The 19,003-nt window shown below is 42.4% G+C and overlaps 1 protein-coding gene across 12 annotated transcripts in view; it reads left to right on the top strand.

Moving 5' to 3' along the window:
* PRUNE2 (prune homolog 2 with BCH domain) overlaps positions 1-19,003 on the top strand; it is a 137,388-nt gene that overhangs the window by 6,433 nt on the left and 111,952 nt on the right. The window contains exon 1 of one of the 12 annotated variants that reach the window (XM_077935986.1): positions 6,553-6,671. The exons of the other annotated variants lie outside the window; for them this stretch is intronic. Coding sequence (XP_077792112.1) covers positions 6,669-6,671 — 3 coding nt within the window. The 5' untranslated portion in view covers positions 6,553-6,668. Of the gene's footprint in view, positions 1-6,552; positions 6,672-19,003 lie in introns of those variants that run through there. 12 annotated transcript variants of the gene reach the window in all.

Below are 19,003 nucleotides of genomic sequence, written 5' to 3'. Positions count from 1 at the left end.
TGAAGTTCTGTTTGCTGGAAAGCGGCACCTAAAATATGTTTGTAGAAATAGTGTTTTAAATTTGACCTTTTATTTTTCCAAGAAATACCAGACTGAAAATATGCCATGTGAAAACTGCAGAATTGATCTTAAAAATAACAGCTGTGTTTAAACATTGCTGCCACCTGCAGTGTTGATGCTTTCAAGGGAAAGTGTGTGTATAATATTTGTACTGTGATTGATGAGCATATATTTTTTGCCAATTATTTTTATTGATTTTCCAAATTATTACAAATTGTTACTGAATTAATTCAATTTAATACAATTTCCAAAACCAGTTTCCTGTTCTTGTAACGATGAGCAGATTTTAATTAGGCAGCTAACCAACATTATGAGGTCACTGTGTCTTCCATTTTAACAGCCACTTTTATTGTGCAATGATTTATTAGTGAATGTCTAAAAATATAGCAATTTAATATGCTCTTGCTTTTTACTGAGTTATGGTTGGTAAGCATCTTTGGATTAAAGAGACCCCCCCCCCATTAATTGTTTCTGCTTAGGCCTATGTGAAGGAAGGAGCAGAATATTCCTGCTTGAGTGGCTAGGGAGACCCAGCCAGTTGGGCAGGGTATGAATAATAAAATAATAATAATGAGTAAACAGAGAGGTTTAGTTTGCTCTGTGAATCCAGTCTCCAGAGTAGCTAGTGGGTTCAAGGTTTGATAATAGATCAAGATGTTCTGTTTAACACTTACTTTGACTTCCTCCTTCTTACTGTGAAAGGTTAGATATTATTCCATATTAAGACAATGGCATGAAAGATGGGGGAATTGTGCTTAAAAAAAGAAAAAGAAAATATGAAAATAATTGGATTTTGGACCTTAAATATCTATGACAACTTCTGCTAAAAGCCCAGGGAGAGTGCCTTCTAAATATACACAGTTGGCATGTGCAATTGTTGACCTGATTTCATTTTAATTACACTTGGCATGGTAGCCATGACTGACAGGTAATTCATTATGTAAAAAGCTGTAATATGTTTCCTAATAGGACATTAACAGCAGGGAGTTGGGAAACCTGAGCTTCCCTGTCCTGTAACTGAGAGAAGGATAAAAACTGCTTTAACTGGGCTGTTTTATTCACACACCTAGAAAGCGTTCAATTCATACCCAGAATTGCTTGCTGGGCTTTGCTATGCTTCAGCTGGGCACAAAGACAGGGCTCTGTTTAATGTATGCAGAGAGTTAGAAAAGAAAGTCATGCAGATTCTTCTTCTTGCTAACACCCACCAACACATAGACCAATTTGTGGCCCTCCAGATATAGCTGAACTACAACTCCCATCATCCTGGGTCATCGGCCATGTTTGCTGGGACTGAGTTCAACATCTGGCAAACTAAAGGTTCCCCACCTTTGACATAGACCATTTGCTCAGAACTAATTTTTTCATTTTAATTGCTGATGCATAGCTCCCCACTTCCCAGATTCATATTGCTCCGGTAGGTTTTGTCATTTTGTCATAGTTCATCAATTTAATCTACCACTCCTCCCTGAAACTGAAGGGAGATCCTGGCAATGAGCCAGAGTGAAAACTCTTCATTGTTTTGGTATTTCAAGATTAGTTAAATATGTCATTGCGGTGGTGGGGTACCTACTGGCTTCACTGGTGATGAAATTTGGTGACCTGGCGAGATGTGACTAACTTTCTGTATCAACCACAAGCTGTTTAATGGTTTCTTTGGCCTGTTCATAGCCCATGCTGAGTAAAAGCTGTGGGGTAAGGCCCAGTGTTAACATTTTGTCTACCACTTCTTGTTTCCATGTTGTTTGAAAGTCGTCCTTTATCACTGGGGTGGGGGGAGGCCATCTGGGTAAAAGGATAGTTTAAGCCAGAAATTAAGTGTGGCCATCCACACCCTAGCCTCTGCTCTTACAAAACCTGTCTCAAGACATATTTGAGACATATTTTGGCACTTGAAAAGCTGATTTTAGGAACTTAGATTGCAGTAGTTCCAGTGATATGAGATTAGTGAAGGGGCCTAGCTGGGCACCATATAAAAGCTGTGTGATGGACTTGGCTTCAAACAGTTTAAGGGCTGTGGGTATATAATGTCCATCTTTGGTCCTAAGATATTTAAGTACGGCAGTTGCATTTCTCTTTGTATTCTCAGCAGCATAATCCCCATGGGCTTTTCTGTTGCCAATGCTTTCATAGCTTTTCTAAGCCCTATGGGTGTTCTTGAAATGGCTGCATCATCTGCATACAGCAGGACTGGGATATGCCTCCCTGCCAATTTTGGGGGGTGATAATTCATTTTATGGAGATAGGATACCATATCATTAGTATAGAAATTAAATAAAAGTGGAGCCATTATGCACCCTTGTTTCACACCTTTCTCAGTTCCAATAGCGTTGGAAAGATGCCCCTGGGGGTTGCATTGCACTTGGAGCACAATCTCTTCATGAAGCATGCATATTAAATATAGCAAGTGCCTGTCGAGTTTAGAGACCTCCATTTCCCCCCAAAGTTTGGCTCTGGATATGGAGTCAAAGGCTGCTTTAAAATAAAGACAGCATAAAGGGAGACTGTGCTACAAAAGGAGTATTTTTCAATTAGATGTTGGAGTACTAAGCATTGGTCAATGGTAAAATTGGCCTTCCCTAAATTTGGCTTGTTTCTTTGCAAGTATGTTTTCTTGTTCCAGCCAGTCCTGAAATTTCCATTGCAGGTGCCTTGCATACAGTTTACTAATTATGCTGAGGAGGCTCATTGGCCTATAATTAGCTGGATCATCTTTCTTTTCTTTTTTATATATTGGGACAATGATTGCAAGACCCCAATTTTTTGAGATGTGTCCATAGATATCGATGCCCAAAAATCCAAGTTTTTTGGATGGCCTCAGCAGGAATTAGATTTTCTTCTAGGGCTTTCCCCTGTTTTCATTGGGCTATACGGTTCTCTGTTCTTGTCACAGGAGCCCAGAAGTTTTTCTGTGTTTTGGGTATTTTGGCCACTTCCATCATTGGTACCCCTATAAAGTTCCTGGAAATACACCTCCCAAATTCTTCGGGAAAATAGCAGTCTGCCATAGGTGGTCTATTGCTTTGGTAGAGCACCAAGATATTCCAGAATAGAGCAGAGTTAATTGGATTTGGCTGCTTGGATAACCCTTGAAGAGTTGTTTTTCATAGCTTCCCTTTCCCCTGTGCTAGCAGCTGCTTTTCTGCTCAAGGAGATCCATTCTGGCATTTGGAGTTATGTTGGAGACATAAACTTGGTATGAATTGGCAGGGGCTTTTTTTGGCATCAACATAGCCGAGTCCTTATCAAACCATGGCTTTGATTGTTTTTGTCGTTGTCTCCAATCTACTCTGTTATTGATTAAGTGCTGGTACAGTATAGTTGTTGGGTCAGGGCTTTATAGGACAACAAAAGGTCATCAAAGGATTCAGCTGATATTAGGGTAGACTGGAGAGCCTGTAGATGTACTGAGTCCAATAACTTGTAACAGGTAGGTAGCCGTGTTGGTCTGCCGTAGTCTAAACAAAATAAAAAACTTCCTTCCAGTAGCACCTTAGAGACCAACTAAGTTTGTTGTTGATATGAGCTTTCGTGTGCATGAAGAAGTGTGCATGCACACGAAAGCTCATACCAATAACAAACTTAGTTGGTCTCTAAGGTGCTACTGGAAGAAATTTTTTTATTTTGTTCCAATAACTTGGTCATATTTTTATTTAAATGAGGAGTCCATTTGGCTCAGCAGTAGTTCCTTCTAACTGGCATTATGGTGGGCTGAAAATTTTCCTCAGTGTGTATCTTCTGGGTAAACTCTTTAGTTGGAGCAGGACTGGGAAGTGATCGCTCTTGAACCTAGGTATAACCTCTATAGCTTCAGCATAAGGGAGATGTTCCCCAGAGACAATAGCATAGTCAATGGCACTCATCCTAGCTCTGGAAAGATAGGTAAATTCAGCTGGATGATCCTTTCCAAAGGTACCATTCAGGATGTGGGGATTTAGCTTGAAAGTCATTTGCGCCAGGCAGAGACCTGCAAAATTTGAGGTTTGGTCTTTTGAGGCATGAGTGGCAAGTGGTCCTTCATCTTCCCAGTCAGGTGGTGGAGTCTGATTGTTTGGTCTTTGTCTGGCATTGAGCTCCGCTCCCAGAACCACCATTGAGTTTGAATTTTGCAGTATAAGGTCCGCATCATACCCTTCCAGCTCCCCCCCCCACAGAGCTCTGATTTCAAGTTTCTGTCTCATTGGGGGCATGTAAGCATTTAGTATTAGCAGAACCTTCTCGTTGAAATGGAGCAAAATAGCCATGTAGGCATGTGTCTTATATGAGGGGAGGGACCTTGGTGGAGTACCAATAGTGATATACAGTGGTACCTCTGGTTACATACTTAATTTGTTCCAGAGGTCCGTTCTTAACCTGAAATTGTTCTTAGCCTGAAGCACCACTTTAGCTAATGGGGCCTCCGGCTGCTGCCACACCACCGCCACGCAATTTCTGTTCTCATCCTGAAGCAAAGTTCTTAACACGAGGTACTATTTCTGGGTTAGCGGAGTCTGTAACCTGAAGCATATGTAACCCGAGGTACCACTGTAGATTAAGATCCCCAGAGCCCTTTTGCTCTCTTGTGTTTCTCCCCTAGTTTACTTCTGATTGTAAATGAGTGGCAGGTCGTTCATGGCCCATGATTCTTGTATCAGTAAGATGTCATGTCATGAAAGAAAATCAGTGAAACAAGGGTCTCTGATAGATGCAGCCCACCCAGCTACATTCCAGGTTAGGAGGGTCACTTGGCTGTCAGCCCCTCTTTTCCTCATAGGGAGATCAGGGAGCTTTTTGTTCTGGCAGTGACACCTGGGAGTATTAAGGAAGCATGGGCAGCAAAGTGTGGGTTGTTAGCAAGCAAGGAGTCAACCTCTTTGATGGAGGAGGTGTCATTTGTCTTCTGCTGCCAGAGATGTGATGAGGGAAACTGGATCTCCTGTGTGAGTAGATCTAGCTGTGCCCCAAGGAATTTAAGGCTTAGTTGTGTTAGTCTGGGGTCCGTGAGTATGGTTTCATTTGCTTGTCAGCAACTTGGTGATTTATGGTCTCCTTAAATGTTATTAGCATGGGGTTCAGAAAAGGGAAGCCAAAATGATCAAGGGGATGTAGCAACTCTGTTACGAGGAAAGGTTATAGCATTTGGGGCTTTTTGGTTTAGAGAAAAGATGTGTAAGAGGAGGCGTGATATAAACTTGTGCATGGCATGGACAAGTGGATAGAGAAAAATTTCTCCCCCTCTCATGAAACTAGAGCTCATTGACATCCAAGGAAGCTAAGCGTTGGAGGCCTTAGGGCAGACAAAAGAAAGTCCTTCTTCATGTAGCGCTTAAACTGTGAAACTCGCTCTTCCAGGAGGCTTGGGATGGCCACCAACTTGGATAGCTTTAAAAGAGGATTGGACTAATTCATGGGGAAATAAGGCTCCTGATAGCTACTAGCCATGATGGCTATACTGTACCTCTACAATTAGAGGCAGTAATTTTTCTGAATACCAGTTGCTGGAAATTGCAGGAGAAGAGAGTGCTCTTGTGCTTGGACCAGCTCGTGTGTTCCCCACAGGAAGGGCCTTTTTTCAGCTGGAACTCACTGGAACTCAGTTCTGGCACCTCTCAGGTGGGTGCCATTGCCATTATAAGAGCACAAGGGAGGCACCTCTTTTTCTAGCAGTGCCCACAGGCGCCTGTGAGAACAGGGTGCTGAACTTGACGGGGCATCGTCCTGATCCCACAGACTTTTATGTTCCTATGAGAAGTCCCCCCAAGTGTCTGGAGCAGCTGTTGGAGGATGGAGGTGCACAGGGTGCTGCAGATGGGAGGCGAGGAGAAGGCAAAGTCCCACTGAGATAGCAGTGCTCTGTTCCCAGAGCAAGATGAAACAATTCAGCACAAAAACAGGATGACTGAACTTTAGGTGATAGTCTTACGATGTCTGGTAGTCCCACCATGCAGAGTAGTAGTACCAAATATTTTGCCTCTGATAATGATTCTTGCTTCACTGGATGGAGGGCAGAGAGGGCTGTGTGCCTGTGCATAGAAACTAGTCTCTTGCACTAAGGCAGAATTTACAGTCAGTGCTTTGCCTGCTTTTGGCTTCAGGCTCCACCCCTTGCTGGCAAGGTGTCCTCTGGAGATCGTCCAAAAGGCTTTGAGACTGAAAAGTGTCCTTCACCCCCACCCCATCCACTGCTATTGGATTGCAGCCGTAAATGTTTTCTTTCAGGGACAGGAAGGTTGTGGTTTTCCTTTCCCTCCCCCTATAATCTACTCAGTCAGATAATGAGTGGGTTGGGCTGGGGGAGAAAAGAGAAGCTGGAAACAACTGCTAATGCACTGTGCCGATAAAAAGCTATAAATCATGGCTCAACATTGCTTTATGTTCCCATCCTGGATAAAATAATGCTGATACAACTTTTTGTAATCAAAGTATCCAGTGGCTGAATGTTATTACATTGCACAACAGATTCCGTCCCCCACCTGACTTGAAACTCTGCAACATCATATGAGAAGGGAATGATCCAGCTTTGCAGGGTGAGGCCCCTGGGCCTTTTCAAACTGCCATGAGAACCACTCGTCCTCATTCTGCAGGTTTTGAGTTGGGAAGGAGTGCCAGTTCACAAGAGAAAGATATTCATGGTGAGTGAGGCAGGCTTTTAACTGATAGATCTTTTCTGTTTGGACAGTACTTCTTGCAAATAGCTGTAAGAGATGTGGCCTCTAAAAGACTCTAAATCTCTTTATGTTAGAAACTCACATCCTTGTCTTTTGCCAAATATTCATATTTGAATTTTGAACCATGTGATCCCATGCCAAGTCAGAAATCTTTCACCTTTTTGCCTCTAATTATAAATTCAGTTTTTAGGACACGGGTGGCGCTGTGGGTAAAAGCCTCAGCGCCTAGGGCTTGCCGATCGAAAGGTCGGCGGTTCGAATCCCCGCGGCGGGGTGCGCTCCCGCTGCTCGGTCCCAGCGCCTGCCAACCTAGCAGTTCGAAAGCACCCCCGGGTGCAAGTAGATAAATAGGGACCGCTTACCAGCGGGAAGGTAAACGGCGTTCCGTGTGCTGCGCTGGCTCGCCAGATGCAGCTTGTCACGCTGGCCACGTGACCCGGAAGTGTCTCCGGACAGCGCTGGCCCCCGGCCTCTTGAGTGAGATGGGCGCACAACCCCAGAGTCTGTCAAGACTGGCCCGTACGGGCAGGGGTACCTTTACCTTTACCTTTTATAAATTCAGTTTACACGCAGAAAGATTACGGTAAATGCAGTCTGTACCTATCAAGGCAAGTTCTAGATCTAGATTGAGTGCAGTAGTCATAGTCAGCTACTGTTACTTTCTACACCGTTATGAAGTTGTCGTTAGAACCAGCAATTGTCAGCAATCTATGTCTGTAAAATAGGAGAAAAGGGAGTTTATCCATGCCTGAGTGGCATTCTAGATGTCATTCTGCCTGTGTAAAAACTGTGGCTTTTAGGCTTCTAATATAAAGTACAAGCAGAAACTAATGGCTTCTCCTTTCATGTCAAACATTTTTGTTGAAAATGACAATGATATTGAATGTAAATATTCATTGGAAAGATCTTTGGATTAGATCCCATGGTGCTTGGTGCAATGGAAGGGCACTTCTGTTTGTGCAACGTGACCCCTGCGTCTCAATGCTATCCATTTCCCTACTCCTGTTGCATAACCTGCACCCTCCTGCACACCATTCCAGTGGGTCCTTGATCTTCAAGAGTGAATTTTCAGGAGAGGGTCTGCTGTGGAAGGAGGTGGTGGGAAAGCTCCAATCGCTGAGCCTCACACTACTTGTGCTTCTCCAGATCTAAACCAATATTTATAACCTACCTGCACTGCTTCTTCAAGTCAGGATAGGCAACAGTAAAACAAAACCACCAACTATAAAATATCAATATTGAGGGCATAATTCAATGGGGATGTGTCTTGTGCAAGGCCCTTGGAAAGGAATTAGACCTTTTACAAACTGAGATGTTGGCAGTGGATTTGATGCAGTTTAGTTAATAATTACCTAGAATGAACTAAAAAGGGAAACTGAAGTACAGAATCTGCCTGAATGCACTTTGTGCAGGACTAGCCATAAACCAAAACATATGCCCAGGTGAACTGTAATGGATGAAAACAGATAGTAATGTGGCTGAAAACAAGCCAGGTTTGCCTGATCTTGATTTTAAAGCTCATTCTGCTATTAACTTTAGTTCAAACAAAACAACCTCACAGTGGACAAGAAATCTAAGGCAGCCTTCTCCAAGCTGGTGCCCTCCAGCTCCTGTTGGCTTTCAACTGCCACTGAGCCCATTCAGCAAGGCCAAGGGCTGATGGGGGTTAGGAAATGCCAAAGCATCTGGAGGGCAACATGTTTTCAAGGGCAGATCTAAAGAATGTGACATACATTGTATTTTAAAGATGTAAACTGTTTCACATGTGCAGTTTTGAGTATTGCCCAGTGAGAAAAGATAAATTTACAATGTTTATTTTTAAATCTATAGTTCATTGGGGTTTTCACATTATACAATCGAACAGTAGAGTCCCTTAGTTCCCCCTCCCCCTCCCAGTATCCCCCTCTCCTTCCAAACACATCCCCTCTTCCCTTCTGCAGTACTATATCCTTCAACATTCCTCAGATGAAATTACAGGCATTTCTCATTTCCCTGCAACTGACTCTCCTCGACCCCCCCTTCCCCCCCACATCATTTCCTATTAGAAGAGGGGCAAGTGCTGCCACCGCTACACCAATGGGACACAGCACACACGCCCTCCACTGTCCTGAGAAAACCCCTTAATTCCGATTTTATTTAATTTTATTCTTTGGTAGATTTACAAACAGAAAAGCACACACCAATAAATAAATTATAGAAAGGGACAAGACTAGATGTGGATGCAAAAAACATTGTTTTTCTTTAAAAAATCAAGAGTCCATGATCTCCGCTCCCCTTTTCTTCCCACTCAGGGGGCTCCTGCTCTCTGCTGGCCCCTCAGAGCCAGTATATCACATGAGGCTGGACCTCCTCTTCACTTGATCTCCAGCAGCCACTACAAGCGGCCCAAGGGAGGAGGCTGGCAGCAGCCATGGAGAGACAACGGGATGCTCCCTTGCCCCTACCGCTGCTTGGAAAAAGTCCTGGGTCATCCTCCTCCCTGAGCTGGTGGGGGCAGCATTGGAGGGGGAATAGGGACATTTCAATATCAAATCAGAAGCTGGGATGGCTTTCCTAATTCCGGGGCTGTCCTTAGATATTCGGGACACTTGGAGGGTATTCAGTACGTTCATCTCTGATAGTCAGTTGTTTAGCGTGCTGAACACTTTCCAGGTTTGCCTGCTCAGATAAGGGTTACAAATATGTTAAACATACTCTCACAAGAGATCTAGAACTGGATGCAGCTTTCCAACAAATACGTACCAGATGGCAATTTAAGATTTCCTACTCTGTAAGGGAGAAGAAACCATAATGCAATGCATGATGCAGTCCTTAGTACAGTAGTTAAGTGCAGGAAATTAACTTCAGGTGGTTTTTTATTTTTATTTTTATTTTTACAGTTTGGACCATTACTTTAAAAAATAGCACTGAAATGTCCTGCATCAAGATTTCACAATGTGCATTATTGATTTATTCCACCTTAAGAGCTTCTGGCTCTTTTTAAAATGCAGTTTATTGACCTAAGGGCCTTAATGGCTCCAGTGAGCTGTCCTGGCCAGGGTTGTGCATTCTTACTGTGTTGGCTTTGCCAACAGGATAAATCTGCAAAGCCGGTAAGAGTCTGGATACATGAACTATTAGTAAGATAGTGGAGAAACTTCTATCCGCATGTCTGCTGTCTATTTATTTAATATAGGTTATGCTCTGCAGTACAGTTAGAGGTTTTGAAAGAGTAGGATTGACCTCTCCTGCCTTTCAGGAACCCACAGGGTTTCCCTAACTGTAAACAAGTAAAGTTGGGATTAAGAATGCAAGAGTATCTAAATGTTCTGGCATTTAATAGCAGTAGATCACTTCTGCAATGGCAGCTTACCAATGAATATGCTCCTACTGCTGTAGGGGTTTCCACTTGACCTGTAAAAAGTTAGGTCTTATTTAACTTCTAGAAGATCCAGTAGTAGTTTATTATTATTATTATTATTATTATTATTATTATTATTATTATTATTTGTTTATTGCCCTCCCCCTCCCACGTGATTGCTCAAAAGAGAAGCAGCAGATGGTTTTGTGTCCTCCGTCCTGCGTCAAAACTGTTGGGTCAAATTGAATGCCAAATTCATAGGCAACATTCTTATGATTTATAGTTATGATTTATTCAATTTGTATAACACACTCAGGGTGGTTCACAACATAAAATTACAATATAAAAAACACAAAATACATAGTAAAACAAAAACAAATGAATAAAATCCCCTCCCACAACACATTTTTAAAGGAATCGGATGTTAATCAGCCAAAGGCCTGGTTGAAGGGGAACATTTTCTGCTGGCGCTTAAAAGTGTATGATGAAGACACCCCCCAAACCACTCTGGGGACAGCATTCCACAAATGGGGAGCCACTGCAGAAAAGGCCCGTTCTCAAGTTTCCACCCTCCAGGCTTCTCATAGAGGAGGCACATGGAGAAGAAGGGCCTCAGAGGATGATCTCAGGCTCCGGGCAGGTTCATATGGAGAGAGACGGTCCTTGAGGTATTGCTGTCCTGAGCTGTTTAAGGCTTTATAGGTCAAAGCCAGCACTTCGAATTGGGCCCAGAAGCTAAATGGCAGCCAGTGCAGTTGGGTCAGGATCAGTGTAACATGCTAAAACTTTCTTGCTTAGTGAGCAACCCAGCCGCCAAATTCTGCACCAGCTGAAATTTCCAAACCATCTTTAGAGACATTGCTACATATAACACATTTCCCAAATCTAACCTTGAGGTTACCAGAGCATAGACAACTGTAGATAGGCTATTCCTGTCCAGATAGGGGCATAGATGGGCCACCAACTAAAGCTGATGGAAGGCACTCCAGGCCACTGAGGATCCAGGAGTAACCCCAAGCTACATACGCATTTCTTCAGAGGATGTGTAACCCCATCAAGAGCAGGCAACCTCCCTGCCATCTGGTCTAGGGAACCACCCACTAATAGTGCCCCAGTCTTATCTGGATTGAGCTCCCAGTGCTTTGAATAGAGACTACTTTCTCTGCAGAGGAGAAAATGTTCCTCCAGTTCAGTGCTATCCAGCTGAACAACTGGACATTTTGTACCAGCTGAAGTTTCTGGACCATTTTCAAGGGATGCCCCTTGCAGAGTGCATTGCAATAAACTAAGCAAAAGTTTATTAGAGTGTGAGTAACTGAGTCAAGGCTATCCTGGTCCAGGGATTGTCATAGCTGACAAACCTACTGTGGGTGGGCAGAGATACTGTTTACCACTTGCTGTATACTTCCAGTGACTGCTGCATGTCAATTCCTTGGGGAGGGATGCAACCTCATGGACAGGACATCTCCCTAATTCTGGACTTGAAAACCACCCACCTACAGCACCTCATTCTATCAAGATTCAGCTACAGTGTATTAGCCCGAGTCTAGCCCATTCCTGCCCCCTAAGCACTGGTGCTGATTCAGATGTAAAAGAGGGTGAGAGTGAGAGCTACGTAATTGATTGACCTTATTCAAGACAATGACATATCCCTTACATTTTAACCTAGCAAATACATAAAGAACAGACAAACAACTTTCAAAATATGTGGTGTCAAGTTCCTTTGGGTGTCTAATGTTTAGAAACATTCCCCATCTTACTCAATTCTAAGTCTGCTGCTGGAAAACCAAAGCGTAGCATGAGAGGAAGGATACATGGTGCTTTAGCTAAAAGAGGCCACTCTAGGCCAGTCGAAGCAGCCTAGTTGGTCACCTGCCAGCTTCAGCCCACAGAACCGTGAGCTGAGAACCATTGTTCTAGACTGCAGCTGTAGATTGATTTTAAATGAGGTTTAATTAAACTGGCAATTAATTGTCCCATAATATAGTATTATCAGTTCACGTATCAATGTACTGAGCAAGCAGCGCAGTGACAAGATAAGTTGCTCTGTCTTGGTCCATATGTCTATGTTCCAAGTTTTCCATAGTTTTAATTGGTTCCCTGTAGACTACCATTTACAAGCATATGGTATGGAAAGTGCTGACTGCATTTGTTATCATATATTTTAATACATTGGTGGCACAGATCACTTAGCTTTTCACTGTGATTATGCACTTGGAGGAGACTGCGGTGCACTTTAGAAAATGACAGCATCCTGCAGCATGCCAAAGACTTTCGACAAAATGCACCCCAGTCCTTTTTCCAGTATCGAAAAGAAAAGTGGAGCAGTCGGATTCCTAAGAGCTTTGACATATTTCAGCTTTGCTGAAACATATCTCACCTGCTCAGAAACATTTGGGACGCATACCCAGCGTTGGTGGCAACTGTAGCAGCGCCCTGTAAACGACTTGGGAAATGTGCAGTGCCATTGCCACAGGCTTCCACATCAGTACCAACCGCATAGCAGCATGGAGAGAATAGTGGGAAAGAATGGAAGAATTAGCAACAAACCTCCAGAATTATCATTCCCATTTGGGGGAATGGTCCCATTTGTGGACCTCTTGAATCCTACATGTTGGCCTATGGAATTATTAATAAAGTACAGACAGCACTGGAGAAGTCCCAATGAAAGTTCATTGGCCCACTGCGTGTGGGTTCAGATTTAGCCCCATCTTTACTTGATTTTATACTTTTTCTTGACCAGCCACTAGTCCAGGGATGGATAACTTCTGTGTCTCCAGATGTTGTTGAACTACAGCTCCCATCATCCTCAGCCATTGGCTGTGAAAATGCACATGCCATAGATATTTGGAGAGGCTCACGATGTATGCCATAGATATTTGGAGAGGCTCACGATGTTTATATGCTAATGTTTGAAGTTTCTGAACCAAGAGGAGGGAGTTGACATGCTTGGTTTTAAAGTAAAACGCAGATATAGTGTGCATGGAATAAAAAGGAGTGATAGAATATGGCTACCTGGAAAGAAACGCTATAGAAAGGATAGAGAAGGGTGTATTGGCAGTGATCTTTCTCTGTATGCCAAAGACAGCACAGTAAAAGAATCAGAGTGCCAAAAGGGTCAGAGCCTTTCACAGAATCAGGAATGGCTTGTCCAGCAGAATGGACCTATAGCAGTAGCCTCCTGGAATACCATCCACCTTTTGGCTTATTTGTGTGAGGGAGGCTGGCTAGGTTGTCGGGTTAGGTCAGCCATATTGATGTGTATGCTGTTGGAGGGGATAGATCATTGTCCTGTTGCGTTGCATATGTAATAAGGGGAACCACACTGGGGTGAAGGCATCCTCCGTAGCATGTCCCTGTGCTAGTTTGAGGTTGTTGGTTAACTTTTCTAGTAGGGCTGTTTCCCACATGTTTTGGTAACAGTTGTCTATGTTCAGTCCTGATAGGTCCTTCCAGTGTCTAGTTATGATATTTCTAGCTGCTGAAAGTAAGTGACTTATAAGTTTCTTGTAGTGTCCATGTGTGTTGTTGTCCTTGAAGATATTTAATAGGGTGAGCTCAGGAGTTGCTTCTATTACGGTACCTGTTTTGTTATTTTGGAAATTTCCTGCAGCACTGATATCCAGAAGGATTAGACTTTGGGGCATTACCACCACATGTGGAGGTATGTGCCTATTGCAGTGCAGCCTCTCCAGCATTTAGATGAAGTTCTTGGGTGTATCTCTGCTAGCTTTTGTGCTGTTAGGTACCATCTATATATAAGTTTTAGGGTGAGTTCTCTTCTTTTGGCTGAGATGGATTTGAATTGAATATGGTTTAATTCATGCCCTGTGTTCTGCTTCCATTGGTTTTTAATGGTAGTAAGGGGGTCTGTAGCGTCTTGGAGTAGTATTTTATATATTGTAGAGACCACCCCTTTGCTGTGTCCCTCCGTTGTTAGGAGGAGTTTCTCAAAGCTAGTCAGTGGCCTGCTGGCTGCTGTTTTTGTTGCTGGGTTGTTTAGGAAGGCTTGTAGTTGGTGGCGGGTTAGCCAGCGTATTGGAGTGTCCCCTAGTTTATCTTGTATTTCCTGTATTGTTATGGGCTTGCCATTTTTGTATAAGTTGGTTAAGCAATATAGGCCTTTGGTTTGCCAGGTTTTTATTTGGATGCTTTGGAATGCTTGGTGAAATTGTGGGTGATGGGTCAGGGGAATTAGTGGAGATGTAAAGGTAAAGGGTCCCCTGACTGTTAGGTCCAGTCACGGACGACTCCGGGGTTGTGGCGCTCATCTCACTTTACTGGCCGATGGAGCCCGCGTACAGCTTCCAGGTCATGTGGCCAGCATGACTAAGCCGCTTCTGGCGAACCAGAGCAGTGCACGGAAACGCCGTTTACCTTCCCGCCAGAACGGTACCTATTTATTTACTTGCACTTTGACGTGCTTTTGAACTGCTAGGTGGGAAGGAGCTGGGACCAAGCAATGGGAGCTCACCCTGTTGCGGGGATTCGAACTGCCAACCTTCTGATTGGCAAGGCTCTGTGGTTTAGACTACAGCGCCACCCGCGTTCCGTAGTGGAGATATGGGTGGGGCCAATTTCCCTACTTTTTCTTTCCATGCTTTAACCTATTTAGTGTTGTGGGGTTTTTTCTTGGTTTCTTTTGGGGAAATGGGTACGCTGTCGTGGAGGTGTTTCCAGCTTTATCTATCTCCATGTGCACCCATTATTTCGCTTCGTCTTCCAGGATGTATGGGATTATGTGGCACACTTGGTTGGTGATGTAGTATAGTTATATGTTCGGAATTCCCCATCCTCCTTCCGAGGAGGGAAGGTGCAGAAATTTGGGACTAGCTCATGACTTTTTATGTGAGAAGATAAATGAATGTTGTTTTTTCTGCCACTCGCGGAGTTGGATGGGGGGGGGGGTCCAAACTGGGAGAGTTTGAAATAGATAAGTTAGCTTCGGGACTAGCTCTGGCCAAGCATATTTTAAACGATATATCTTTCCATATAAATCTTTTCACCGTGTGTGTGTGTGTGTAAATAATTTTATTGTTTTTCACAACAACACACCCACACATAAGTGATAACATAAACAAATCTCCCTCCATACAATATTGCCAGCTACTGGGTGAGTATTCATGTCTTTATATTATTTGTTCCTCTATTTAGTTTTTCTACTGGATTATTCTATGTTATTTTACAGGCCTGCAGGTCTGGCCCTGGGACTGTGGGTACCCATCAGGCACACACACCCCTGCGCAAAGAATTGTGGGTGCCCAGTTCCTTCATGGGAAATGTTGAGCAGGTTGGAGCACCCAGCCCCCCCCCCCCGTGCCTATGTTATTCTATCAATCAGGGTTTTATGGAAGCTAGAGCCAACTTTCATACATTTTTAACCATAGGTCTAGATTTCGCCATGTTTGAGCAAGGGATAGTCTTGCCTCAGCAAGCAAAAATATCAGTCTCCTCATCTTGTCAGAACTACAGGGGAGCCCTGTTGAGAGGTCCTTCCATTTATAAAGTTAAATCTGTCCTGGGATGCAATAATAATAATAATAAATTATTTATTTATTTATTTATTTATTTATACATACATACATACATACATACATACATACATACATACATACTCTGCCCATCTGGCTGGGTTTCCCCAGCCACTCTGGGCGGCTTTCAACAAAGATTAAAATACATTAAATACAGTAGGGCCTTTTCAGTTGTGGCACCCACTTTATGGAGGTCATTGTCTAAGGAGACATGCATGCCAAAGTATCAGTCTGAAGAAGACTTTTAGAGAATAGGATTTAATGTGTTTCTGGTTTAAATATCCTTTTAAAGTTAAGCATGTATTGGATATGAAAGGTGGCTTTATTAATGAGGAATTTTAAAAAACATCGTAGGCTGTTAGCATTACTACTGGTGTTTGTTTGCTGTGGTAGGCTGAATGTCACCTTGGTTTGTAGAAAGAAATACCTATGGCAGGAGCCTTTTAAAAAGACACACAAGCTGATCTTACATCTTCATTTGGTTATGAAATCAGTATTAATTCTGACATTTTAGTGGAACTTGCCAGTGTTTAGTCTGCTGTGTGTGACAGTGTATAATTACAAATCAATTACTAATGAATTGTTAGCGTACATCATCCTGGCTAATTCCTTGCAAAACAATGTACAAGTCCTTTAGTCGTTATCTGAAAATACTTGGTCATGGAGAAATGCAAGTTTTATTATGAGACATAAATCCAGATCAGCTGCCAAGGTTGCATCTCATTCCTAGTCCTCGCTAACTTGGGAGTTTGTGTGTCTTTATTGATCAGGGAATTTGTGGCTGAAGATGGATTCCTCCAGGCAGAATCAGTTCCTTAGGAAGTTTTCTCTGAACTTGAAGAGAAAATTTCAAGTTTGACCTTGCAATATCTCCTAATAGCTAATTGAATGTCTGCAGGCTAAATATATACATGTGTGGGAAGACGAAAGAAAGCTGAATTACAACCATTATTATCTCAAAGAAGAAAATAGTTCTGATTATACTGGAGAGCAAGAGCAAAATATGTTTTCACCAACAGAACCATTATAGTTCAGTTGACATACAAGGGAGAAGAACTATTTTTCAGAATGTTTGCTGCATCAGAGAAATAAAATATATACATCTGAAATAGTGTAAACTGCAACGCTTTAGCAGAAATTGGTGGAATTAATTAGAAATATATAAAAGTGAAGGATCATATTACTAAAGGAAGCAACCAGGTCGTTTCCAAACAATTACTCCAGGAGCATGATTTATGCATTGTTTTTGATAAGAGGTAACAATCTTGGTACCAGGAAGGCAGGCAGGGCAATAGGACATTTTCATTGTTTGTTACCCACCCAGAATAATCAATGCTGGGGAAAAAGGATGGTGCCTTGATAGAATTGATAACTCTCTTAGCTTCTGAAGAGACAGTTGGCAAGGAAGAGGAAGAAGGACATACTATAAAATACAATACTATACTTGGCTGTACTATAAAAACTTGTTCTGATTACATGTGTTTTGCAAAATTATAAAATATGTACAACAGCTGTGTCTATCCAGAAAGACAGTAGAGCAGACATTTCAGATTTTTGATTTTTTTAAAAACCTAATATATTTATTGGGAGACATATCATATTTCTGTGTAATCCTGTTTCATTTCACAAAATTTATGGATGCCCTTTGAATTGCTAGCATGAAAACAACAGCACTGTGGCCTTTTGTAGAAGCTGCTGAAAGTAATTTATTCTGGACACACAGTAGTTACGATTTTTCAAAGCTTCTTTTAGGTGACTTGGCTAATCATGTAAACCTGATTATTAGGCAGCTGCGGTTGGTCGTGTGAAGAGTCCTAATGCCGAACAGAAACAAGAGTGAGTCTTGTGGGACCTTAATGACTAAGGTACCTTGAGGGCCACCCTAGCTGGTAGAGCCTCTGCTCTGTGTGCAGAAAGCCCCAGGTCCAATGCTCAACATCTACAAGTAGAGCTGTTTCCAGTCAGTGTGAACCTTACTGAGCCAGACAGACCAATGATCCATTACATTATTATAAGGCAGAATCTCATAGTCCTAAAACATCAGCTGCTAGATGCTTCACCCTCTATCTTTGGGAAAGGTTGTAGCTCAGAGCATGTGCTCTGCATGGAGAAAGTCCCAGGCTCAGTCTCTGGGCCCCCTGAGTAGGGCTCAGAATGTGCCTGTCTGAAATCCTGGGCAGCAGGTGCCAGTCAGTGTAGACAATTATGAACCAAATGGGTGCCACAATACACGACAGTTTCTTTGGTTCCTTGGCTGGCTTTGCTGGAGCAAACCAACATAACCACCCACTGGAAAGCAGTGAATAGATCAGTGCTGCAACCTTCCATGGAGTCCTGCCATGCTGAACTGATTTTCAGTAAGCTTCCAGTGGAGGCTATAATGATAGAAGAAAAGGCACGTCCTCAGCTGTGCAGGTGCTTGATTCTCTTCCTTCCATGATTTAATTCACTTGGCCATATTGGGAATAATGATTAAACTATGGGAGTTTTCCCATAACTCCTTTAGCGTTTATTTCTGGTTCACTAAGTCTAATGATGAATACAAATAATAGGAGTATTTTCCATGACATCTTACCTGTATTTCGAACTTGTTCTTTTTCACTTTTTTTTTTACCACTAATACACATTCAACCATGATTTGTTACTAGTTTTCTCTAAACATTATGTTATTATATTTGGCAGCTGCCCAAATGTCAAAGATTTCTTATTCATTTGAACATCTTGATTTTCATATGATTTCACTAATTTTAGAAATTCATAGTCAATACAGTACATGTATCTGATTCTGAAATCTTAAGGATAGCAGAGGGCACACCTGAAACTGTGGTGTGAGGTGCAGTGGGCAGAGGCCTGGTCTTCTTCATCTCCTTTAAAGCTTTTTTAAATATGCAGAGACACTTTAGGCTTCTTTTCTCTAGACTGATCACAGTCAGTTCCTTCAACATCTCCTGATATGTTTTGCATCATTAATCATTCTACTTAATGCTTTCTTCTGAATCTTTTTTATTTTTTTATTTTGCTTAAAGGCATGTCTGTGCTGTCCCGCTATTTTTCATTTTGGTTTGTCCATCTGGGCTTCCATTGTGGACTCAGGTTATTTAAAACAAGTATTGGATATGAGCACAGAAAGTTGTGGGTTTACTGCACACATCAGTAGTTTTGTTGTGAGGTGCAAATGTGTGTGTGTGTGTGTGTACATGTATGCATATCTGTGGGAAGGAACTCTGTGGGGTAGTGAAGTATCCTGGGTTATGCAAGGTCAGAAATACTCGTGTCCTCATTCACCCAAACTTACAATTATTTTGTGTGCAAAATAATTTAAATGAATAAGTGAAGAAAAAAGCTTTGACAATTAAGAATGAGAAGTCTGGGATCAGATCAACTTTGCAAAATATTTAGTTATTTTGAAAGATATCTTATGTGTC

This window comes from Podarcis muralis, chromosome 11 (assembly GCF_964188315.1).
Source record: "Podarcis muralis chromosome 11, rPodMur119.hap1.1, whole genome shotgun sequence".
NCBI classification, from domain to species: Eukaryota; Metazoa; Chordata; class Lepidosauria; order Squamata; family Lacertidae; genus Podarcis; species Podarcis muralis.
This window is presented reverse-complemented; position numbering and strand designations above follow the sequence as displayed.